Here is a 26,430-nt window from a genome sequence, read left to right on the forward strand (position 1 = left end):
GTTGAGCTCCTTTCTGAAAATGTCCAAATAATGCTCCTCAGATGTCCCAGTCCCCCCCTTTTTCTTCCTCTGTTTTCCTCCAGGCTATTCAATTCGTTGTCGCCGTTGTGCTAGCAGATGTGGTGGTCTGGACTGGTGAGATCATCTGGAGTTATTCCCTCGACCTGTTGGGGATTTCATCTCGCTCTCTCGTGTGCGTTGAGGTCTGTCATCGCACGGATGATAATAGCTCCGTCGTGGGCTCTGTGTAGTCCTGGCTGCAGTACTGTACCTCCAGCTCCAAGAGCGTGTTGTGCGTAAATATTAAAGAGCTGACAGCTCTGACAGTGGCGAACTGGTTAAAAAAATGAAGAATTAATGTATTCCTCTGTTACGCCACATCGTGAGTCGAGACATGTTTTCAGAAGCGAGAAGCCTTCGAGCGCAAGTTGTCAAAACAGAAGGCAGAACTCACCGCAATCCGATGTTCTTCTTCTTTCGTGTATCATCGTCCTTGATGATTGGTTGACAACATTGTATTTCACAAGATTTTCTTGTTACTTAGGTGATGAGTGAACGATAGATACTCCAGCAGCACTGGACGGAATCTCGGACGCCGTTTTATGTTAGTGCGTCAACGAGAGATCAATCATACCTGTGAGCAGCCTCACAAATGGGTGACACGGCGACATGGCCAGCTGCGTTCACTGCTAGACGGTTTTTTCCCATTCGAGATCCGAAACATTTTTGCTTCAATGACGGTGGCTCCCGGGGAGACAGCAGCATTCTTCCCCTGCTACAGGTTTGAACACACCTGGCACCGCCAAACAAGACGCGCCGCTCCGCTCCGCTCCGCTCCGAAACGCCCATTTACGCATCACTGTGTGTGCGCACTCCGGTTCGACCAGCTTTTCTTGACGTTAACGCTGCTGGCCAGGGGCGTCAATTGGGTATGGCAGGAGTATGATATGCAGCTGCCATACCCTGGGGTGCAGGGGGGGGGGGGGGGGGGGGATTAAAAGTTACTTTTAAATATAAGTCCATGAATGTCTCTTTTTTCTATCTGTGCTGGTTATTATTGTTACATTTAATACAGTAAAATAACTACAAATGAAAAATTTAACAAATGGTCATTTTAACAAGGTATTAAAATTATATTCTCCACTCTTTTATTATCTCCATCTTGACAAAATGGTATATTTCCAGGTTCCGCAGGTCAGCTGCACAGTAGCCTCGGAAACCCAGGCTTCATTAGGCTGCACAGGTGCAATGCTTTATTGTTTGTAGTTAGCTGCACGTTCCAGGCTGCCATATCCAGCCCAAGAAACCGTAGAAATGGGGGGAAAAATAAAATGTACTTCTTAAAATAAATGTATCATGCCAGCTGCTAAGGTATGGCAACATGACTTGTGTCTTCTAGACACCAGTCATGTTGCCATACCTTAACTGACGCCACTGCTGCTGGCTCCATCCTCCAGTGTGTCGAGGCAAATCAACGCCAATTTAGTAGGCTACCATACCCAGCTCATATTGGAAGTGCCTGTAATTATGAAAAAGAGAGATATGGGAAACAAACCTTGGCTCTAACGCCATTCTATTAGGAAGTTGTAGGCTAATAACGCGTCTGGAAAACAGCCAATGTGCCAATTAAACACAATAGATAGATAATTGGAATGCTTAAATTGCACTGCTTGACCAAGGTTCCGGCAGTGCAGTGTTCAAATAGGTTGTATTTAGGGCAATAATTCCAATCGACTACTTTCAGTGTCTCTTTAATGTAACACTGCACTGCCACCCAACGACGAAGCCAAGTCATTGGAACCATTACTGTTACTGTTTCCTATTAGTCCGTGACGCTCATAATAACGCGTCTGTGACCTACCCTTGACCTCCTAGCAACATATAGTCGTTATTCGATTGCTTTAGGCTAATTCTGGCCTTTAACTTTGATTACTTTGATTTTAATTCGCCAATTTAAAAAATAAATGTATCATAATTACAAATCCTCAAAATATATGAGACTCCATTAGTCTAGCCTAGGGTACTTATTTACCCACCATCAATGTTCAGGGCCTAGCTGCTGATAGAACTAAACAGAATGGTTGCCTAAGAAGCTATTAGAAAATATACAATAATTGTATAAATGATGTGATTCAAGCGCAGTCCTCAGTTATTCCATACAGGCCGCTTTGTTCACAACTCTCATTCTTTCAGTATTAAGTTGTGCAGTATCTCAGTTGGGTTTCTATCAATTCATGACAGCTTACCTGGACCAAAGCCCTCCCTGGAATAGAGAATATCAGACACCCACAATAGGCAAGCCCTGGCAAGCTCATTCATTCAGGCAGGCATTTCCTATGCTCACTTTCCAATTTGGGATTGTGGGGGCTGTAAAATCCTCTGAATTAATTCAACTCTGAGGTTGAACAAATTGAGCAAGGTTTTGTAACTGGTTGGAAGATACATTGGCAAGCTGATGAGGTGGAGTCCTATTCAACAGGAGGACACATTCGGGCCATAAAGCCTTTCAAACCAATGCAGTTACATAAACAATAAGTACACTGCTCCTGTAGCCTTCAGTAGCTACAGTCAGTGCTAGTGTGTTTAATGTGGTCCCCACTTCCAAAGTGCCTGGACGTGGGGATCACTGAGTATCTAATTACATTGTGGAACTGCATTCTGGTAAGCAAGGTTTTCCCCTGGACATTGTCTTGAATAATTAATTGACTTGAGAAGGGGCTGATTAGCAATGTTATGATGGGAGTCTATGACAAGGCCACAAGTCCAAGTCACTCCCAACTGGCACAGCACAGGCATTCCAACAAAACTGCAATTGCAAAGAGCCGAAGCTGAGTCAAATGAATTCACATCAGACACTCCCATTCCATTGCATTTGGGGAAAGGAAGCAAAACGTTTAGGTCTCTAGCATTTATTATGCTGTATGTATGATAGCCATAATCAGTTTTTCAGAATACCTCATTTATTGTGCATTTAAGTTTCTTTGACACCGCTAGCTCCAGACCCTGTATTGTTTTTTTCTTCCACACTGTAGCCAGTGGTTGTGTGGAATGGTCTGAAGAACCATTATGCAATGTTGGGAATAACAATCCTTAACCACTTAAACTCTATTCTTTGTAAAATGCACTTGAGTTCCATCTGTAGTTTTTTTTTAAGTCTACACCAAATCTCTTCCAAAATTGGCTGTTGTGAGTTTGTAGATCTGCTATGTTCGGCCATTATTCACCCCAGAATATGGATGCTGGTTAAAATCCGTCTCTCCTTTGTTTAAATTAATTTCAATTAGCCTAAATTATTATACTCAGGTTAATTACAATTCATGTTCAAACCAACATATCAGAATTCTGGTTTATTGTTTGAGTAACAGCTATGTAACAAACAAACAAAACTTTTTGACATGCTTTACAGAATGTACACATAAACAAAGTTCAAAAATACATTTGAAAAAAATTGTCCTCTTATTTTTGTTCCTTTTTTGCAAAAATTCAATACAAAAAAAAGCAGCATTTGATATTGCCAGAGCATTACTGCTAAACTTTGGTATAAATTCATAAAGACAGTCAAAGAATAAAACAAATACAAATGAACATTATATTGAGCTGTTGGCAAAAATATTGATAATTAAATCAATGTACACCCTCCAGAAGTGAAGCTTCTCTGAGATGATAGATGAATAGATAGGTAGAAAACGTTATCCAGAGGGAAACTGCAGTGCAGATGTACCTGTCATTGTACCTTTCCATTTCAATTTCTTCAACAATCAGAGGAGCATGAAATTAAACCCTTAAAGCACTTACAATAACAAAAAGAAAGACTGCTTCCGCTGGATCAAGGAGTGCGTCACAATGCTGACAGATGCGAGTCTGCGACAGAGGCTCAATTCCAAATTTATGTAGACCACGCTAATGATCTGGCACAAAACAAATCTGACTTACTCCTATCAAGCTTAGGCACACCACAGGGGTTTAGAAAGGAGTTGATTTGGTATACTGAGACACCTGATTGTTGAGGAAATATTCCCACATGATTTATGTATTATTTTTTTATAAGAATTTACTTTCAGCTAGCAGAGGCAATAATGTCTAATGAATCTCATGCAAATCCTGTTAACTTTAGTACCACCAAGCAGAGATGCACATATACCATTTGAAGTGGACCATGTGTGGGCATTTTATCTGAAGTATGTTCAGATTACCATTCCATCTTGTTTGGTAATGTAATCTACAGATAGATTGAGGACATCAACATCAGCATGACTTCATGCTTGATTTATTCATTCCTATGAACTAGCATAAGCCCTGGTCACTGAAACACTGTAGGGTGCAGTACCCGCCAGTATTTGTGCACCACTACTAAAGAGGAAGGAAAACAAAGATGAATGAGACCCTTTGTCGAAACTAGCAGAATGTTGCCTACCGGATGCATGATAATTTATATCATTAAGCTGTTTTGCACGGAATGTGTCCTATGAATTCTGATTTTACAGAAATCAAATTAACTGAAAAGGAAGAAATATATATATATTACAATAATGAGAGCCACCAACTCTCGAAATACAGGAGGGGAAAATCAATTATCAAACATAATCAATGAGGTGAATAACCCCAAAGCCAGACATAATTGGGTTAATATATTTAGAAAACAATAAAGTAAAAAAAAAGTAACAAATGGTTTCACTTAAGTTTAGACTAAAGTAATTCACGTCTGGGCGATTCAGAAGTGCAATAAACAAGAGCTCTTCAGAACGTCAAAACATGTAATGAGGCCAAATTAAATTTGAAATAAATACCACTCCATTTCTGCCTGATAAGCACTTTGATTTCCCAAACGGCCGAAAGCAATTCGACAAGTTAGCTTTATATGAAAACAATGTGGAATGCACATGGTTGCAACTTGCAACTATATAATTACAGTGATCAGGATAAACTGGAATATAATGTAGTCTTGAGAAAAAAGAAATTGGTCTTATAACCTGTACGAAACATGTGGCCTATGGAATCATGCTGGGACAACACCAGCTGAAAATTAAAGAATAAAAACATGTAAAAGTCACTGTAGTTTAAGGGATTTAAGCCTCTCTACAAAAGGCCTAGAAGGATATGAGATTGAATAGATTAACAGCCATATGTACACATACATACACATAAAATAATACAATACATTCTCCTTTTTCACAGTCCCGAGAAGAAAGATAATCTAGGCCTAATGAATATCAATAAAGATGATTAAGTTTGGGATATGGAAGTCATGGCAACAAGCCTTTACAGCAATGTAAAATGGCATGCACACTGCATTCTAAAGAAAATAGACCACCATTTACGTTAAGTGCCTGTTAATGTATCTTGAAAAACAGAAGAAAAAAAAAGATATCAGTGCATAATGAATTTATAAACCATGAAAATACCGGAAAAAGGCTGTTGAGACTGTGTGTAAAAACATAAAAAATTAAAGTTGGCCATCACAGAATGGCCAGTAAATCCATGATTGTCAAATGTGCAAACTTTGTATACTTTCTTAACCCAACATAACAGCATTATGAAAACATAAGAAAAAGTCATTTACTCTTGACACAGGACAAAACGAGAATAGGCAATGATGATATAGGTTATATATTTATATATATATACTTTATATATATATATAAATTATAATATACACCACTCTTGGTGTCATTGTCTCTGGTTTTTGCATAACAGGTTACCAGATTACGTTGCTATGAGTCTATAGGGATGGCTACGGGAATGTAGGGACGTACGCATTTGGGATCGCTTCCCTATATTAAGTTAATATAAAAGAACCACAAACTGCTGGTCAGGGAACTGCACAACCCTCTGTGCATTCGACCCGCAATCTGCCCCCCACACACACTTGGGACGAGGTCACTTATTCATTTCCACACAAGTCATGTAGCAAGGCTGCTCCAGCAAGTGACCGTACCAGCCATGAGGAGTGGATGCTGCCAGCGTGAAGCAGTATATGCACACTGGCACCAAAATTGTACTTCGCCCCTCCTCTCAGCTCTCACCCCGGTTGCAGGAACGGTGAGAGAGAGAAGTTAAGACTTGAAAAAACATCTCAAAACACTCCCATGGCAGCATCAAACATGGCTCTTTTGAAGCATACATTCATAGCTTTCTCTCGAAGGAGAGTGAAGAGGGGTTTCTTTCTTTTTTTGACAGAAAGAGGCCCTGCAGAGTTGGGGGTGAGGATGGGGTTGGGTATCACGGAGGAGGGAGGCGATCGCCAATCCATTTCTCCAGCCCAAGATGATCCGTTTTCCTTTTTCCTCCATAGCGGAGAGCAAACAAAGCGTCTCCTTCTCCCGTGGAGGGGGAGGAATGTAAACATACATGAGAGCTTCTTTGGCAGAGTGTGAGGATGTCTCTTTGGAGGTAGTGGGTAGAGAGAGACAGAGAGAGAGAGAGAAAGGTGAAGGATTGAGGGATGCAACAAGGAAGAGTCAGAGGAAGAACGTGGCTGGAGGGAAGGAGGGTGTTTGGGTGTCCCCTATGTGGGAATGGGCTGCTCTTGAGGGTTAGTCCTGTTATGGGAGGCACTTCTGTGGTCCTGCGTGCACTGACCGGGCCGGGTGTCCACCTCCGCAGTGTTGCATTGTTGCACCTCTGCTCCATCGGCCGTTGAGGAGCTTAACCGAGGCGTCCTGTATACAGTCACTGGGTGCTGGGACGCTCCTGGCTGGGGCCTCGTGGACAGTTCTTCTCCTTCCACCCAAAATGACCTGCTGGGAACATCTACGAGCAAGAAGAGAGAGTGGGATCACAGAAAGTTGATCAGAGCTTAGTTTAACAAAACCTACATGGAAATAAAGTACATCACATTATATTTCATTCACAAAAGGTGAATATATAATATTGCTGCAGGACAGTCATATTTGACAGCACCAAATCTATGTGTGATAAAGTGGTAAATCTCTGATGTCCCTCCAGGCCCACAACATTTCCTGGATAAGCGAGAGAGAGAGAGGCAATAGTAAAAGTGTCACAATGCGTTTACAGTAAGTGTATATACACACTATGACTTTCCAATTCCCTCTTCTTTTGACATAAGAGAAATGTTGAAGGATCACACTTTGGCTTTGAGTTTTTTTGACAAGCTGCATTTCAAATCAAGTCCACCAGAGCACATACTGCATACATAAAACTGTCAATTTATTGAGATTTATGTGCCATTTGCAACCATTTTATATTTTCCTTTAGAAATAGCTCGTTTTTTTAGCTGGAGTTTATCAAACACAAAAGATCTACATTGTAATTATTTTGTCAATTCTATATTGTTGGCTCTTGATATATTTGTCCCTTGCTGCTGTCAGTGCAGAGTGAAATGACAGATCTGATAACTTTGAGATACTAAAAACGGCAAAGAAAGAGAATTGATGCCTCCTCTATTGTTTGTGTTCAGCTCCCCAGATGGCTCATACAAATCTACAGAGCTCAAAGATAGACACTTTGTATCTGAACCGCTAAGATCGTAGAGTCCAGTATCCACACTAAAGGCAATCTATCCATCTTCATAACTTGCGTTTTCCCGCTGTGAAATATCTCATCCTTAGGGAAGGTGGCTTTAAGGGAAATCTATGAGCTCATTGTTTAAATAAAGGCATGAGCTAGACGGGACCTCTGCCCACTGGCTTGGGAGTCTGAAAGCCTTTGTTTGTCCATTAGTAAATGAGATACAATATGAGACCAGGTTTCTAGTGTAGATTTGCAGACCATTTAAATTACAAATCAACAAATAAAACAGCTTAAGGAACAGTTACATATGCGAACAATCTTTTCACAACCTTTTACCAGGGAGGTAATTGGATCCGCCAAGCATCCTTTTCACTCGAGCCAATTCCTTTTAGCTAGTCTAATCAGGGACTAGTTACGACACGTGACTCAAGGTGATGGCAATTAAATTCCTGACAGTGCAGAAAAACTGTAGTTTCAATGCATATATCCTATCGGAGTACTCCTGACACACCCTCAAGTACATTTTCTGCTTATTCTGTGACATGGTAATGGCACTCAAGAGTCAAAATAGAGTACTGCCAATCTCCCACATCCATTCCAATGGACACATCAATTTCCCAAATGTTCCAGGCTCTTCTAGTCATTGCATAACAAGTGCTGAGACTTGAGTTAAGTAATCACCGTTATTGTAGTGCTCTGAGGGCACACTGCCACTCAGCCTCCTGTCGTGGGAGACCGGGAAGACGGACGGGTCCTGGTTGCCAATGAGGCTCTCCAGGGTGACGTCTTCATGCTGGGCGTGCTCGCTGAAGGACTCCTTCACGCCTGGTAAGCTTTTGTCCAAGGGATCGTCCTCGCCCAGGTATGCGTATGGGCAGTAGTCCCGTGTGCGTGAGTAGATGTTTGCGTTGTCATAGCAGTCGGAGCAGATGACCAATGAACCGGCGCCACCTTGTGGGGACAAGACAGGGGCAGTTATTACAAGCCCAAAGTGAAGATGCTATGGCAGGGGTCTTCAACAGGGGGTCTGGGACCCCCAGGGGGTCCTCAGAGTTACTACCCTAACCCAAAAAGAAGAACTCAGTACTCTAAATATATCAAACAGCAGGATATTAATCTGTGACATGAATCAATTAATCATTGAGTAAAGCCCAGTATGAAGGTATCCCAGTAGGTATGTTAATGGCCGTTTAACCCATAGGTCTTCAACAGGGGGAGCCGCCACGTTTTTATCCGATAGGATTTTGTTTTCTCCAAATGATGTAAATGTTTGAAAATTATAAAAAGTAATAATAAATAAGCCCTTCATATATTAAATGGAGCTGACCCAAGTGAAAAGACAACTAACCATTGGGTACTCCAGTCAGACCCTCACGGGCGTCCCCAGGATTGAAGCTGCTGCGTCCTGTAAACAGAGAGCCCACCCTGCAGTGGAGCATGCCGTTGGCCTCAGTCTCCACCTCGCTGCCTGTGTCCCCATAACACACACCTACAAAAACATGCACATGATTGTTCAGTATCTTAGCAAGGAACACAAAATGCAGAAAAAAACTAAATGAAACCAGTATGGCCACATTGTGGTTTAGCCAAGTTAATTCTATTTTGCTCAAGTGTCTTAGGATTTCCAACATATTTCTTGCTTCTTTCGCACTACACGGTTTACAATCAGAGTTAAATTGACATATAGGTCTTTACAGCGTAGATAGGATATAAGTGGGGAAATTAACATACAGAAGTTAACACATTTGCTGCCTTTTAAAAATGGCCACTTTCAGGCTTAACTGCCAAATTCACCCATAATAACAATAATAATAATAATGCACAGATCATGCACCACGTGTTCACGCCGTTTACAGCTTTCAAACCAAAAAATCTGCTTGGAAATCCGTTCAGGCATTCATGAGATAGCAGCCATCATGTTTTCTTCAAATGTAAACAAACATGACTGCCATGTTTGAAAGATGGGGTTGGTCTGGGGGGCAAACATGCAATTTCGCGATCACGATCATGCCTAGTATATAGTAGAAAAATTCTAATTCGGCCAAAATTCGGAAAACTCAGATGTGGCGGCGTCAGACAACGGGAATAACTCGGGAAACTCGGGAGGTGACAGCAAATGAGTTAAGCTTCAGTCAAACCAATTTGAGTGCATGAGAATGGCCACCCACCATCTGTGCCCTTATGGATGTATCCGTTGGAGAGAGGAGGCATAAGCTGCTGGTGGCTGCCTGCCTCAGAGTTACTGTAGCCCTCCTGGGGCTCTGACAGCGTTCCCTGGGAGGACAGGTAGCTGGGGATGTCTGCTGGTAAGTTCATCTCATCTGGAAGGCACAGGCAAAAGCACTTTTTGTTACACAAGGTCTGAGAAGTCTGAGAAACCACCTTTCACACGAATACCAGGTATTTCTTCCCCTGGGCACTGTCATTATCTTGTGGTTATTCTATACTCATTTGTTAAATCCTTAGAGAACTCCAGAAATGTAGTACAGAGCTGCTTAACCGACTAGGAGATTCAAGAGGAGAAAGACCTTTTTGGAGATCAAAACCTAGAAAGTAAAATTAAACTATTTTTCATAGTGCTTGGGGACTCCCTGGAAATACCCCTCAGCATACCCAGCTTTGAAAACAATTGTTCCATGATGCTTTCATAACATTTACTGCTCAAGCAGTAGCTGCACACAGAAAATGGTTTCGAGCTATTTATTCTCCTGTTCTAGCAAAATTACCAAAATAATTGGAAAAACGTGGAGACTGCATTATTTAGTAACAATTTCCGTTGATACAATAAAGACTGGGACACCATTGACAACCAAAACCAAGGAGTGAATTTGGAAATTCGGGTTTGCATTTGTAAAAAATAATTGAATAAACAATGAATAGATCAACTGAAAATTCATCAAATACAATTATAGCAATTGAATACTCAGTTTAGCGATCCATTGTGGGGAAATTTACAACCAAATATGAACATTTTATATTTCTGTTTCAGTGTATAAAAATAATAAGTTATCAGTTTGTGATAAGGCCTATGTATGTGTGCAATTAATTTAGACCTTAACATGATCGTCATACGGCAGATTCATTGCCTTCGTTGCATTATGAAAGCAGCGCGGTACCCACCAGTGTTGGTGATACTGTAGTCCTCGCTCTTCCTGCGCATGTGGTAGATCACAATGACCCACACCAGCGAGGTGCCCACCACGCAGCAGACCACCACGATCACCACGATGCCCACCGTCGTCCAGCCGTCCTGGTCGTACCCGCCGCCCGTGTCGCAGTTGGGGGAGGGCGAGACGCTCAGGTAGATGTGGCCGCGCTCCGTGCCCAGCGTGTTGGACATGATGCAGGTGTACTTGCCAGCGTCGCCGGGCCCCGCGTCCACAATGATGAGGAGCTGGTTGGCCGCGGCGAAGAAGTGGCGCTCCGTCAGCACCAGCGGCCCGTCGTCCTTGGTCCAGTTGAGCCGGGGGGCGGGGCTGCCGCCGGCGATGCACTGGAGCACGGCCGTCTCCCCGCGGGCCACCGTCCTGTCCTCCAGGGGGCGCATGAAGGACGGCGTTTCTGGAAGGAGGAGCACATGGCCTCAGTCAGTGTCTGTCTGAATCAGTGGTTCTCAGCCTGTGGGTCGGGACCCCCCTGGGGGTCCCCAGATGATTAACTTAATGTGCAACATTGTTTTCTCACTCAACTGCAAACAAACCAACATACAGTTTAAGTGTATAGAGGGTATCTGCATGTTTCTAAAGTGACAATTTAAGGACTTTTTAATACCTCTAAAATGACAAATTAAACATTGGCCAAATTGTCAAATATTAGAGGCAGAAATTGTGAGCATGTAGATCTGCTATTTTCCCTATAGTAGCGTTATACAAAATGTAAGTGCTCGTCAGGGTGGGGGGGTCCCCAGTTAAAATATGATTATTTTGTGGGTTGCGGCTTGAAAAGGTTGAGAACCACTGGTCTAAATTACTGTAACTTTATCAATAGAACTACAGCTTGAGAGTTATCAAAGCCTAAAGCCACTGATCATTATGTCAGTGTAGCAGGTCTGAAACTATGTTTCACTCTCACATTCTGTGATCAAAATGGTCATGTCGGAGTTGTCCCGTTACCCTGTAATTTTCACAAAGTGAATAGGCACACCGAACAGGCCACAGTATAACAAGATTTGCTGTTACATCTACATTAGTTAATCAAATTACAAAAGAACACAAAATAGGGCATGTCGCTATCAATCTCAAATGAAATGTCCTGGGAGTAAAACGAGAGTTATGCATATAACTAAGGTTCTATGAATACCCGATAACCGCCAGAGGCGGTGTTTAACTCCGCCTCTGGCGGTTAGAAGGTATGAAATGGAACACTTTGCCAACACTGTCCCACAGAACTAGATCTTCACTACAAACACTAACATTGCAAGCAACCAATAATGGGGATCTGAGACACTGCAAGAATGGCAACCTAAGAGGCACTGTGATGACACTAGTGAAGAAGAGCAATTTCTTAAAACACTCAAATCAATATATAAAGTACATTTAAGTGGTTAAAAGTATGAATCAAGAACATCAAGTATATGAATCCAGTACACAGCATATTATTCGTGGTAAAGGGATGAGGAAGGAGTGGTAGAAGATCTTTCAAAAGAATGACAGTATTTGTGGCACGTCAGTGACTCACCCAGCACAGTGAGGGTGGCGTTGGCTGACAGGGTGCCCGCTGCATTCTGGGCCGTGCAGCTGTACACGCCCATGTCCTCCGTCTTCACGTTGGCAATGAAGAAGATGTCATCATCAGGCATGACGTGCATGCGACGCTCACGGGCGGCAGGGAAGTCCGTGCCCCCATCCTTCTGCCAGGCGATCTGGGGAGACGGGTGGCCCTCTGCCGCGCACTCCAGACGGGCCATGGTGCCCGTGCGGATGGTCAAGTCCATAGGGGTCTTGAGGAAAGAGGGTAGCTCTATGAGAGAGTAGAACGATGGAAAACAGGGTCAGTGGAAGGTTTAGAGAGGAGTCTCAGACCGCATTCAGACGTACATGGCATTTGCAATTATGCTCTAGTCTTGTAGATGGTTAATAGAATTTGAATTGTACTGGGTCCTTCCTTACAGAGACCATAAAACCCATGGTTTTATGGTCCAGAACTATTCTGAAATTGTGTTAACCATCTCCATTATAGAGTACATTCCAGAGGCAAATAACATTTTATGGATAAAACTATATTTGTAAAGACTTGACATTCAAAACCTTTCTGGTTTTAGGCGGTTCCAGAAACATAAAACAAGCTGTATTATAAAATCAGGAACATCCAAATTAAAATGGTTCAAGAATCTAAATGGATGAGTCAATAAAAAGCCAAGCTTCCATATAAAGCACAAGTTTCCCATACCATTAACAGTGAGCTTGGCCCTGTTGGAGTAGTTGGAGCCAAAGTGGTTGGACACCACACACTGGTAGCGGCCCTCGTCGGTGAAGTTGACGTTGAGTAGGTGCAGCACAGTGGTGTAGACCAGCTCCCCCTCCTGGTAGCGGGCATAGTTCTGCACCTCAGCGTCGTACAGCACCTCGCCGTCCTTGCGCCAGGCGGTGGTCATTGGAGAGTCGCTGCTGCTGGAGGCGATGCAGGTTAGAGTCACGTTGTTCCCCCGCAGCGCCGTGTTGGTTTCTGGGTGTGCAGTGATCTGAGGCTTAGGGAAGTCATCTGTGGAGCAGAGGGGGACAACAACGACAGACTCAGTTATACCTGAATCAAAAAACCTTGGGGAACCGACATTAGATTAGCAATGGGGACAGGTTACTGAAATCTCCAGATTTTATCAATTTGAGCCACTGGAATGAACACCTTTTCTAACATAGATTGTGCCACTAAATCTGTTGATACTTGAAAGCATCCCTACAGCTAAAGATCACTCATCTTCTGACTGTGCTCGGAATAGATACACAGATCAGAACTATAAAAGACCAGATACTAAAAATGCTGAATGCTGAATACAAATACAGATACAGCAGCAAGTTTAATGCTGAAATACAATAAAAAATAATAATAATAAAAAAAAAAACACGATTGACAATTTATGTATTTTTCGGGCTTCTACTATAGGGGCACGTATTGACAATTAATAGCTATGAGGACTGTGCCAACATTATTTGTTTTATAGGAGTTTTGAGAGTAAACATCTCCATACCAGGAGCTGGCAGTAGTCTTTATCATGGCAACATGTAGTTGGAATGGTTATTATACGCATTCTACGCAACCGTTCTATGGTGCAGTGGTAAAGCCCTATACTGTATACTGTAAGTACATAACATCTGTGTATATGTCAGCAAAAGGGATATTTTCACAGACTTTCTAAACCTGGCAACTGGACTGTAATTCTTGCTTTTATCCTTGACACTGTGCTGATGCGAGATGGAATGTTGGTTGCAGAGCCATGTGCAGATCATGGCCCTGATGTAAACAATAAGACCAGGTTTTTGCCTAAAAACACAATATGATTGGCATGAGAAAAATATTGCCCCACATTTTCTGCTGCTCTGTGGCCGGTAAACAGCTAATGGATAAGAATAAGTAGGAAAAGTGACTGACCACAAACAAACTCCTCAGGGCGGACAGACAGGACGGTGTGACCTAGAAGGCTGGCGGGATGGGCGCACACAGCTGAGACAGCCTGCTCGAAGTGGCTGTCAGTCAACCACTTGCCCAGCCACTGGAGCTGGCAATCACACAGCAAGCTGCTGGTGTTCAGCACACTGTGAACAACAGATACCAACGGTAAGATGGTGCAATGTCGAGTGTGGGTTAACAATCCAAAAACAGTGTGGGCTAACAATCCGAAAATGTATACGATTGATGTGACGCCAACCACGGCCAATCAGTTTCTTACTAGTGTTTCTCAAACTTTCAAATGTCAAGGTCTCCCCTTAACTCTGACAGTGTACAAATGGAACCAAATGAACCCCCTCTGGGTTCATTTGGTTCCATTTGTAGACTGTCAGTGTTACAGACTTCAATTTAGACCCCCCTAAAGGAACCCTAGAATCCACTTTGAGAACCACTGCCTTACTAAATATTTTAAATGGTGTCCAAGGGACCCAGTTCTTAAAAAGATCTTAATGATTATTTTCAATCTCATCATTGTGTTTCAAACACAATAACGAGAGGCAACGTGAAAACCGACGAGGGTGGCCTTAAATAAATGTGTTTGGTACCGCTGAGACCACTCCTGTATACTTACAACACTTGGAGCTTCATATGCGACAGTGCCTCCGGGTGTATTGACATGATGCCGTTCTTACTCAGGTCCCTGCGGGAGGACGGAAATATGGATCAGGCACTCCAGCGGGTGCGATATGATCAAAATGGCATCACATTTCACAGGCGCAAGACAATATCAGCACTATTGTAATAAAAACCCTTCCCCTGTCCCAGGATCCCTTCAGCAATAACTGCTGATGGCTCTGATACTCAAGGCCGTATTGGCCATATATGGTCTCAAGGAGAAAGGAGTCAGTACTCACAGGTGCTCTAGCTCCTCCAGGCCCTCAAACGCTTTCTTTGTGATTGATTTGATCTTGTTCCGCTGCAGAATCCTGGTAGATACGAATATAAAAGTCACGCAATATTAATAAACCACAGAAACATTGGTCCTCTGAAGTTTTACTGGGTGTCCATTTAATGCGAGTAGAGTCGGACTTTATGCGTCAATTTCCGTGCCAAATAAACAGACGTCTAAGGAAGAGGCAGATTTATGCAGTTGATTAGTCATGAGAAAGGTAGCATAACAACAAAATTACATTTTAAGATTTAAGAACTTGAAGCCCTAAGAAGCAGTGTTTCATAGCTAGCAGGTTGGGGCCCTACAGAGGATGGCGAGATGTTCTTTCCATAGAAACATTGTGCATCAGTCATTAATTATCTATGGGACATGGGAATTACTTACAGTGTGTTCAGCTTCTTCATCCCATCAAATGCACCAATTGAGTCTTCAATGGCCCAAGAGATTTCATTGTTGCGGATGTCACTGTAACAAAAAACAAAACAAAAAAAGATTCAAGTGTTAAAAAGACCTAAAAGAGACCTAAAAACACATCCTATGCCGGCGGGGAGAAAGGGATGTTGTTGACAGAGTGATAGTCACAGCTGGGTGCTCGTGCCTCTCTATGACAAGGGAGTGATTTAATTGGCTCAGTTTAGCTCTCTCTCTAGGTCATCCTAGGCCTTCAGCTCCTCCATACATCTGGCTAGCTTGCCACCCACACATCTTTCTTTAAGATGTAGGTAGGTGTGAGACGGCCTCACGATCGATGCAGATGTGAACTCAGAGGCTTGTTGTGTTCACAGAGTGGGTCATCTCTCCTGATGCCTGGGTGCGTCTGAAAACCCTAACACTCATCTGATTCCCGTCAGCTACGAAGTCCCAAGAGGAGTTATGACAGCACTAGCAAAACCATACCCCCCCCCCCCCTTTTTTTTTGTCTTCTCGGAACTCTGTACTAATTAATGGCTTCAAATGGCTTCCTATTCCCCTCCCTCCAACCTCACCCTGACACCACTAGTTCTACCTCACAGTAGCTGTGTATACATGACAGCCTCATTCCAATCTGATCTAAATAAACCCGATTGAAGGTATTGGATCAAGTGTTTACATGGGGTGAGATCAATCCGATCTGGTGTTTACATGTGCCCATTAAATCATGTTGTTTCCCTGTATCCATTAATAATAGTAATAATAATGGAGCCTAATGCAAATGCACAGCCCCACCAAAGTGAAAAAAATAAGCTGCAATGCTCTTTTAATTAGATTATTGGGGATGTGCGTTGTTCTGTAGGCCTATGTATTAGGCCTATATATTATCATTATAATCATCATCATCATCATCATCATCATCATCACAATAGAACATATGGCTTCATGGACAAGTGCATTCACGATAATAAACAAAAAGTCTGTAATACTTTTAAAATTGACTCTCTTAGCTATATCCACTTACCCCAGTCCCCTTTAAATATTATTTATCTGATGAAGAATATAGGATGTTTTGCTGGTGGTTTCTTAGGCTATTTATGATCGCAAGAAGACAATTAGTTAGTGGCCAGATCAATCTGACCTGGGCAAAGACGCACAGGAGGATAGATGAACGAGGACGAAGCGTCCAGTCGCGCTAGAATATCTTTCTCTTTCTCTCACCGAACTACTGGAGTTCTGTTTCGTGTGTGCTGTGTTTAGGCTGACCTAGGATCAGGTCTGTTAGCCGTGAGGCCGCGAGATGAATGAATGGCTGTGTAAGTGAGATGATAATGCTGGTCTAGGATCAGTTTAACGTGATAAGTAGGATTTGAGACGCGTTGTGAGCTTGTAGATCGGCTATTTTTTGATGAGAAGGCACCCGCGACCGCGTACAAGTTAAACATGTCAAACAAACCGAAAATGACTTACCTCTGCAGTTAGAAAATAGCCTATAAGTATTCCTTTATCCCTGACTTTTGTTTCGATCTTAATATTAGCCTATAGATTCCTTGGCAGCCTTCTTCTGCCTGTCAATCAGTTAACAGCACGCTGCACGGCTGCAGTGAGTTACATAAAAGAGGGTTTTAATAATGATTAAAGGGTCGGGTCTCTCGGAACCTCGGAAATAAAAGGATTTCGGGACAACATGTCACGGGTTTCGGTCTGTAAAAAAAGAATGAACGTCGGAACGGGACGGAATCGGACGAGACCGTTACGGGGCCACTCAGGTTTGGTTTTGTAATTTGATTATTGTTTCATAACTGGTCGGAATCGGTCAAAATTTGACGGTCCATTTAGTTTTCGGGACCAATTTTTTTGACCCGTGAAGATCTCTAGCCTACGGTTCTTCTCAATTGAGACAGGAGTCTAAAGTTGGGACTCGCGTGAGCGCACGCAAACACGCACACTAACGTAGGCAGGCTACACATTATAGATTGATTAAAAAATGCGTTTATAAACTAATAGATGTGGTGAAACATCACAAAAAGTGCCACAATAAATGGCCAGGAAGCCTGCGCTGAAAGAACATGTCACATTCTAATCGGGTTAGGTGTATACATGGGAGGATTTTCCTTTTGATCGGGTCGTAAAACAGTCTAGACCACCCCTCTGCATCCGATCAGAATTTAAATCGTGTTGGTTTTGATCTGGTTTATTTAGGTGTATACATGCAGAATTAGATCGGGTTTATCTAAAATCTTGTTTTTAATACGATTAGATGCGTGCATGTAAACGGGGCTAGTGAGATTTATAATTAATAAGACGTAGTTGCTGAATTAAGCCCATCAACTGGCCCTTGATTGCACTCGCTGCTCAATATAGTTCCAGAGTTTTATATTAAAACTCGGTTGAATCAAATTTAGCAAGATTCGGAGTGACACTTTGAGGTAGGTCTATTCATTCATGCTAAAGGGATTGCTAATGGTAATGCTACAAGATTAAAGTATGTCTATTTCTACAGTAGTTACTACAAGATGATCTAAAATAAAAGACACTACACACAAATCACACTACACACAAAAAGTGAAACAAACAAACCTACTGTGTTTAGCAGCCTTCATCAGAATGCATAAAACCAACATTAGGTTAGGACTTATGTAATAAGTACAATGCATTGGTCTAAACAATACAAATTACGACACTTGGGTATTGTATTTGTTTGTTGCCTGCTTTCAAATGAAGCCGTTTTCTTTCTTTACTGTCGATTGTGGCAATATTCCACGATTAACATACAACTATACACAATAGCGTAATCTTACCTTTTCTTTGAAGCATGATCCCATGGTAATGTGACATGCCAAGACGTTGTCTATCTATGCATATCAACCAACATTTCTACCATAGCTGGGATGTAACAATAAATGCCTCAACAGAACAAAAAGGATCTGGCATGATTATCCTATTGATTACAACCCCTAGTATACTTGACACATAAGGTTTAGGCAACGTTGACTGAATTATTCAGTTAAGTTCAGTAAACTTTTGATATCTTTGGAGAAATTCTAAACATACAAAATCTAACAAGCAGGGTTCTAATAATGGCTTGTGTCTGATCAATTATGAATTCACAAAATGTGAACAACTAGAATATCGCCCGCCTTTGGCGGGCGAATCCTAGAGTTCGCACGCTTCGCGTGCTCACATGCACACACACGCACAACTGCTCCAAGCCATGTTGCCCACAAAAAGCACTGTTTCTTCATGTATTTTGAGTGTGTGTGTGTGTGTGTGTGTGTTTGTGTGTGTGTGTGTGTGTGTGTGTGTGTGTGTGTGTGCCCTCTTGTAACCTGAGACTCTCTCTCTCTCTCTCTCCCCCTGTGCAACTGACCCCCCCCCCTTCCCTCTTGTAACCTGAGACTCTCTCTCTCTCTCTCTCTCTCTCTCTCTCTCTCTCTCTTGCTCTCTAGCGAATGAGCGGACGGCATAGGGTGGGGGCCAATGATAGAGTTATGGGCGGTATTCCCTACGTTCTACCTACATCGGACGTTCTCCCTACCTACCGCTTGGAAGTGGGATGCGGCTTTAAGCCAATTGTAAATATAAGATATTCGCTTGGCTGATCGGGGTAGTATTTTTGCGAGATTAGCCACCAACGGACTGGGGTCCAGGGACTACTTCCCTCAAATGTTTATGTCTGTGAATGGACAATGACATGAATGGATGGCAGTATGGTGCAGTCCTTACAGTGTACGGAGGCTGGCCAGACTGCTGAAGACCCCCTCTCCCAGGTGGCTGATGGAGTTCTCGCCCAGATTCAGGCTCTCCAGGAGACCCAAGCCCACAAAGGCCGTCTCCTCCAGGCGAGTGAGATGGTTGAAGGACAGATCTCTGTAGGCAGAGAGAACACAGCAAGTGACGTTAAACTGTGTTTATTTACAGCACATTTCATACACCAGTGGTTCTCAAACTTTGAAATTTGAAGGTCTCCGTCTCCCCTTAACATTGTACAAATGGAACCATTTGTAACAACCATTTGTAAAGTCGCAGGAATTAACTTCTTGTAGAAATTGTTCTCGTAGTGAATTAAGAACTGTTTTAATTGGAGAACTTTAAATGCTGCCATATTTGTAACTGTTTTAGAAAAGCAATAAGCAGCGCGAGGTCGCTGTTTACGTCCATCTTTCAAGTGGCCAAGAGGGTCGGCCTCCTAGCCATTGTAAAATCTAAACAGCGAGGTCAAGTGGCTTATTGCTTTAATCTACATCGTTTATATTGATGATGATAGGAGTGGTAATCTATTTGTGTGCTCCTGGAAGGAACTCAGCTCCAACATCTATCTGGCTTTGTCCGGGATGCGAAGCGTGGCCTACATCTGGCCTACATCTTAGCACAAAGCGTGCCAAGATGAAGTCCTTTATCACGGTTAAAGTGGTGACACAGATGCTTTCCAGGTATAAATGGGTGAAAGCATGCGTGTGCGTGCGTGCTTGTTAAACCTCACAGTAAAGACAACTCACAGTTCCTCCAGTTTTTGGCAGAACTCCCAGGCATCCGGGCGGATGATGCCGATGGCGTTCTGGCTGACCCTTAGCACTCGCAGCATGCGCAGGCCATACAACCAGCCTTTGTTGACCTCAGTCAGGTTGTTGTGCTCCAACTCACTGCAATACAAACAGAGGGGGAAAACAGGACAGCTCCCTCAATCAGTAAAACCGTCCTGACAGTTATACAGGAGCTTTCAGGGGCATGCATGAATGTACTTCTGTAGGAAATTATAAAGTAACCAATTTCTACATTTTTACAGTCAATACAAGTGTCAGGCGAATATTGAAAAATCCCAGTGGATAATAACCGCAACCTTCTTGAGGCTTTGTCTGATTGTACGTACAGTATGTCCTGTGTCTGTCTGTACTCTGTACGTACTGTATGTCCCGCCCCATCCCGAAAAAGCACGGTAACTTCACACTAGTTGTCATTGTTTTAGTTCATGGACAATAGTCCCACACATTTTACCAATGAATTTTCAAATGTTTCCCAAACTTTTCCAGAATATTCAAACCAATTTCCAGGACTATATAACAATAATTCAGCGCAATAACGAGTCGCTATGTGCAATGCTAAGACAGGCAGTATAGCAAAAATAAAGCGTGCACGTTGCAAACGGACAGTGGCGTGCATGCGGATCGTGCACCATGGACACGCACGTGCCCACGTCAAAAGGTTATAAAATGGTGGCAGGGAACCCTCAAAGTTGATTTATGGTGGCAGTAAATGAGTTAACAAAATCAATAACCAAAAACAATGCATAGCTATTTTTTCCAGGACCTTCCAGGACCCTTGATCAATTCCAAAACTTTTCCAGTACTGGAAAAATATTTTTCTAATTTCAAAATATTTCCAGGAATTTCATGACCGTGGGAACCCTGCAACATGGTTTACTCAGAAATCTCAAGTGAGTATCACATTAGCATTTTAGCCAGCTTTGCCCCAAGCCTATAGTGCTGCATCTATGCTATGCAAACTTACTTTTCAGGTTTTAAAGACCCAGTGTAATCATGCCAAAAAAAAAAACTGTCACATTTGTCACAACTCCACACTCACAGCTCTTCTATGTTGTTGAGTCCAAAAAAGGCCCCATCCATGAGCTTGGTGACTCCATTCCTCTGCATTTTCAGTGATCGCAGGGAGTCCATGCCCTTGAATGTCAGGCTATCCACCACCTTGATCTTGTTGCGCTTCAATTCACTGTAGGACAATGATTATAAAACATCTTTATACCGCCAATTTTGTCAATAAACAATCAAATATCAAATATTTATTGACCCTAGACCACCAATGTTTGACTGATATTTTGTCAAGTGCTATTTTGTCAATACTGTAGTCAGAGTATAACATTTAACTTATATTTGACAATGAACAAGCAAACAAATATACAATACACAAACTCATTTAACCACATTCAAAGCGCTGATCTCCAAGCTCACAACACATTGTGATGTGTGAACTTGTATATCTGTTATTATTATGAAAATATTTAAGTAATTTTTCTACAGTATAATGAAATGCCTAAAATTACAACGCCAGGTGGAAGGTGCTTAAAATTGGGACACTTTGGCTGCATAATTGCCGATTTCAAAGTCAAATTATGGCTATATATCAGTTTGGCTCATATAATGAGCTGGTCCAGGATATAGGTTAGGAACAGCAGTAATGAGATATAGCATATGCACATTGCTCAGGGCTCATGAAACAATGTCACTGTCAATTCATGGCCTTGGACACTTATTCATTCAACACTCACAGGAACTGCAGCTGTGGGAGTCTGAAGACTTTGGACGGCAGCATAGCTATTCTGTTCCTGTTCAGCTTGAGTACCAGCAGGGAGCTGGAGATGTTGTCAAAGCAGCCAGGCTCCAGGGCGCTGATCTTGTTATTACTCAAATTCCTATCAGATAAAGAAGCGGAAACGCCAGAGCTAAAAATAAGTAAGGTTAGGAGATTGCAGTCACACCTGCACATGGATTTTCACAGCTGGAAGAGGCACTATTACACACAAAGAAAGAGCCTACTTGAAACCACAAGCAAAACAACAAAAATGTATGTACCCGTAATTGCTGGACTATAAGCCGCACCTGAGTATAAGCCGCACCAGCAAACTTTAGAAAATAAAACAAAGGTTTACATATATATAAGCCGCACCGGACCATAAGCCTAAGGTGTCCCTCCTGCTTCCCGCTAGAGCGCCCCCCTGGTGGCCGTTAGCTGTATAAATCTATATATAAATCCTTGTTAAAGACCATTGTAAAACTAACTAACTGGCTGTTAGCTGTAAAAAATCTTTATATAATCCGTACCTTTGTATAAGCCGCAGGGTTCAAAACATGGGGAAAAAGCCGCGGCTTATAGTCCGGCAATTACGGTACATGTTATTGTACTCATTGATTAACTACCAATTACATTAACAACCTTGCATTATGGGGGATATTTAACAGATCAGAGTCAGACACGCAAACTGCCGCTTGCAAGTTCAAGAGAGTTGTTAAATAAATACAGTCAGAGCAACGTTTCGGTCGTCAAGCCCGACCGAAACCTTTCTCTGACTGTATTTATTAAACAACACTCTTGAACTTGCAAGCGGCAGTGTGTGGGTCTGATCTGTCCAAGATTCCTATACTGTGCTGTTACCTACACACCTGCTTGAGAGGAACTGGGTGTGCGGAAGTCTCTTTAAAATTATGGTGGATTTGAAAATGTGTTAATCTGATGTGTGCCACGTTATATGTATAAAATGCCATTAATGGCATATCTTTTGTTATGTCATTACTACCTCTGTTCTTGTGCCATCTGTTGGTTCTGCTATATGTTAGTTCATCTGCCCTTTTTCTTCTGTCATAATTCTGTCCTTTCAATTCATTTTATTAACTTAGTTGAACGTATTCCCAATAACTCATACTAGTAACAGTAAATACTGTTCTCACCCTACACTAAATATCTGCACAGAAAATAGCCTTGTTGTGAGCTTTTATACTGGGTATTTTTGCTGAATGGTGGCCCCAAAATAGGGATACCAGGGCTCAATTGGTAAAAAATTATATTGGGTGTGCACGCACAGATATCTCAGCTGCATGGAGGGGAAGGATCCAGCCTTGAGCTCAGAGATGGAGTTGGAGGTCAGGTCCAAAGTGTCCAAGGAGACGAACGGCTGCAGGTGATGCATCGACAGCTCTGAGATTCGATTGTGGACTCTGTGTGAACACAGTCATTTAGATGTGACAATGTTGATCACCACAGCATCCCATGCATGAACAAGAAGAAGTGTTATACTTAGTTTGTGCACACCAGTAGTCGTATAGTTACTGCACAATGCTACATTATGGTAATGTGTATGTTGTTATTTAAAACACTGTCTGTGTAAATCAAATTCTCCAAAAAAGGACTGGATTTACATTTAAGGAAAAATCTATGCCTTGGCTAGTAAATAAGACCACATGATGTGTAAGGGAAGAACACTTGGCCTATATTGTCATATGTGCAGACAAAATTACAGGAAAGCAGATATTATTAACTTACAAGGATAGCGTGGTGATGTTCGAGGAAACATATCCAAGAAACGGAACAGCAGTCAATTCATTGTGGTTCATGGTGCTGAAATGACATTACGAAGCAGATGAGATTATGATTAGGAATTATAGTGTCATTAAGCTAAAGAATGTCATCTAACTTAACCATTAACTCAATGAATACATAAAAACTACCGCCAGTGAAGCCTTATCTAGGATTATTTCTAGCTGTGATTGTAGTGTACTGGTTATCAACATGGGGTCTGGGGACACCCCAGGGGTTCTTGGGGGTAATTTCAGGGGTTCCCCATCCCCAGCTAAACCAATGATAGTGAAGAACCAAATGGACCCTTAACGGACTTTCACGCAATTAATAGTTGTGGTGTGGACTCTGCCAACCACTCAATATTTTTTGAAGATTTACAGTAGTAATAGTGGTGGGTCCAATTGGTTCCATTTGTAAATTCTCAGTGAGATGACTGAGGTTTCCACAGTGGCAGAGATTTTTTTTAAAGAGAAAGAAATCATCATATGGTGGTACCTGACCACATTAATGCATATCAACCTGGGGGTCCTTTGATTGATTGAATACTTGATTAGAAGTGTGCATAGGAAAGAGTACATGCCAGTACAGTTCACTGATACAAGGTCAACAAAAAGGATTTAAATCACAAGAAATATGTCTGGCTTGCTTACATTGGGGTCATGTTGTACTCAATTCATCATATCACAAATGAAATTGAAAAGGTGCTTGAGGAGTAGCCTCTGCTTGCTGATAGGCTATAGCGTTACTCACAGTTGGGTGATCCCTTCGGGTAGGTCGAGCGGAGCACTGGACAACCGTTTTCTATTGCAATCCACGATCTGGACGTCATCTTGACCTCTGGAACAGGAGCATGGAGCTGGACAGGGCTCCATCACACTGGTCGTCAGAGTCACACTCATCAACACCAGGACGAGGGCCGGGGGAACGGGCCAGCCTTCCGCCATTTTAAATGTCCTCCTCCTCCTTCCTTCCTTCCTATCGGGGGTAGCTACGTGGCTAACTTGGCTAACTGAGCAGCAGCTTTAACAAACAAGTTACAAACACAACATCCAAAATCACTTCTGCGAGTTGATGCTCGTCAAATACCTACGTGCGTTCGCGTTAATTGCGGAATAATAATAATAATCGCACGCGGCGCCGTAAAATGCATTGTTCCAACTTGCGCGAAGGCAGCATCCCAACACAAAGATTTTTCTCCCCAGTCTCCTTCTTCCCACAGTGGTTGGAATTCCTTCCGCTCCAATCTGGACAACACACTCCCAAAGCTAACGCTGCTAGCCCCGCGATCAGCTGCCTTCACCGCTTTATGTCAACCATTCTACACGCCGATGGTCGATCTGTGAACTCCATGTCACGTTTATCTCCAATCACGAGAAGTTCGGTCAACGTTTTTAAACGCTAATAAAGGATATTTTTTCCTCCGACTTTGTGCCTCGAAGGAACAACAAAGCACCTCGCAGTCATGACATGGGATATCCTCATGTCCCGCCCCCTTTCTTCCAAGCATGTTTACAGTCGTCCCATTGGTCTGTTTTGGTGACTGACAAGTAGCCTATTTTCTCTCTGGATTGTTTGTTTGCAGTGGTGGAAAAAAGTACTCAACTGTTGTACTAAAAGTATAACTAAAAGTACCAAACTTGACACTTATTAGCCCGCAGACCCCCATTTGAAAAGATATGCGCATCTCTTTTCAAATGGGGGTCTGCGGGCTAATAGCCTAAAAGTGTCAATTTTGGGGTCCTTGACATGAAAAGGCTAGAATCACTGCTATAGCCGTAAAAATCAAACCTCGGTTCGAAGTGGAGCGGTGAATTTGAGCAGCTGTACCCTATGTGAGTGAGTGAGTGAGTGTAAACTGTGCCTGTGAGTGAGTGGTGAGTGTGCCTGGCCTGCACAAAACAGCGCCCCTCCTTTAACTAGTGTGTTGTGTGTGGCCACTCAAGGTATTGCCCAGGCTACGGACAGGGCCAGCCAGCCACCCACCCACCCAGCCAGCCAGCCAGCCACATACCCACGGATATACCTGTTCATTGGGAGCGCTTTCACCGCTCCAAAAATCTTCTCTTATGTGGGGAACCCTGCATGGCGCCAAGCAAGGTTCCCCACACAAGAGAAGATTTTAATTTCAAGGACCCCCAGTTTGACATGCATTAGGCTATGGACCCCCATTTAATGGCATTTCCATCTGTGGCACCCCAATTTAAGTAGTACAATCAATGTTAATTGAACTCTGAGAGTGTACGAATGGATGGAATGGATTTGGTTAACTAAATGATAGTTATATGGACCATAACGGGTCCATTTGGATTTGGTTATAACTATCATTTAACTGGGGACCCCCTGGAACTCCCTCAAGGAACCCTGGGGGTTCCCACATCCCCCTTGAGAACCACTAGGGTCCGGTGTCTGTCTATGTACGGGAGGAAGGTGAGTGAAGGGAGTGAGGGAGATCTACAAGTTTCACCACCAAGACATGATTAAACATGCACACACATATCGGTTTCTTTATACTCCTAGGTGATATAAGCCTGCAAGCACAGCACACAAAAATAACATGCACAGGAGGACTAGGACTATTAGGATGGCAAAAATCCAGACAAAAAAGTGGGGTGCTAGTCATCCATTATGACAGTTGCTCTGTCATAATGTCACTTATTGCAGGGGGGAAAAAATAAAATAAAAATAAAATAGACACTAGTGCTTGGTATGAGATGATCAGATAAAGATGATCTATCTATCTATCTATCTATCTATCTATCTATCTATCTATCTATCTATCTATCTATCTATCTACGATCTTTGCAGAGGTAGTAATAAAACAGGTTATCTGGCGCCAACTGCTGGCGAAACTGAAAACAACATACGGGGAGTTCATTCTGAGGGGAGTGGGAAAATGATAGAACCCA

At 42.6% G+C, this 26,430-nt stretch overlaps 1 protein-coding gene across 1 annotated transcript; it reads right to left on the bottom strand.

Moving 5' to 3' along the window:
* Nucleotides 1-3,375: 3,375 nt before the first annotated feature.
* Nucleotides 3,376-24,935, bottom strand: lrig2 (leucine-rich repeats and immunoglobulin-like domains 2). Its single transcript, XM_080728705.1, has 18 exons — nt 24,275-24,935; nt 23,489-23,563; nt 23,029-23,163; nt 21,720-21,863; nt 21,020-21,163; nt 19,936-20,079; nt 19,163-19,306; nt 15,410-15,490; nt 14,988-15,059; nt 14,705-14,773; nt 14,056-14,219; nt 12,859-13,170; nt 12,148-12,429; nt 10,591-11,031; nt 9,639-9,791; nt 8,819-8,959; nt 8,152-8,421; nt 3,376-6,750 (listed from the first exon to the last, which is right to left on the bottom strand). The coding sequence occupies exons 1-18, from the start codon at nt 24,466-24,468 to the stop codon at nt 6,506-6,508; spliced, it is 3,210 nt and encodes a 1,069-aa protein (XP_080584831.1). The 5' UTR covers nt 24,469-24,935; the 3' UTR covers nt 3,376-6,505.
* Nucleotides 24,936-26,430: the final 1,495 nt, after the last annotated feature.

This window comes from Nannobrachium achirus, assembly GCF_963921795.1.
Source record: "Nannobrachium achirus genome assembly, chromosome: 6".
Taxonomy (NCBI): domain Eukaryota; kingdom Metazoa; phylum Chordata; class Actinopteri; order Myctophiformes; family Myctophidae; genus Nannobrachium; species Nannobrachium achirus.

Excerpts from the sequence above, each read along its gene's own strand:
- lrig2 (XM_080728705.1), bottom strand. The coding sequence starts at position 24,468 with ATGGCGGAAGGCTGGCCCGTTCCCCCGGCCCTCGTCCTGGTGTTGATG. Across the intron at positions 23,164-23,488 it reads AACATCACCACGCTATCCTT|AGTCCACAATCGAATCTCAG; the intron begins GTAAGTTAATAA and ends GTGTTCACACAG. Across the intron at positions 12,430-12,858 it reads GGCCAAGCTCACTGTTAATG|AGCTACCCTCTTTCCTCAAG; the intron begins GTATGGGAAACT and ends ACTCTCTCATAG.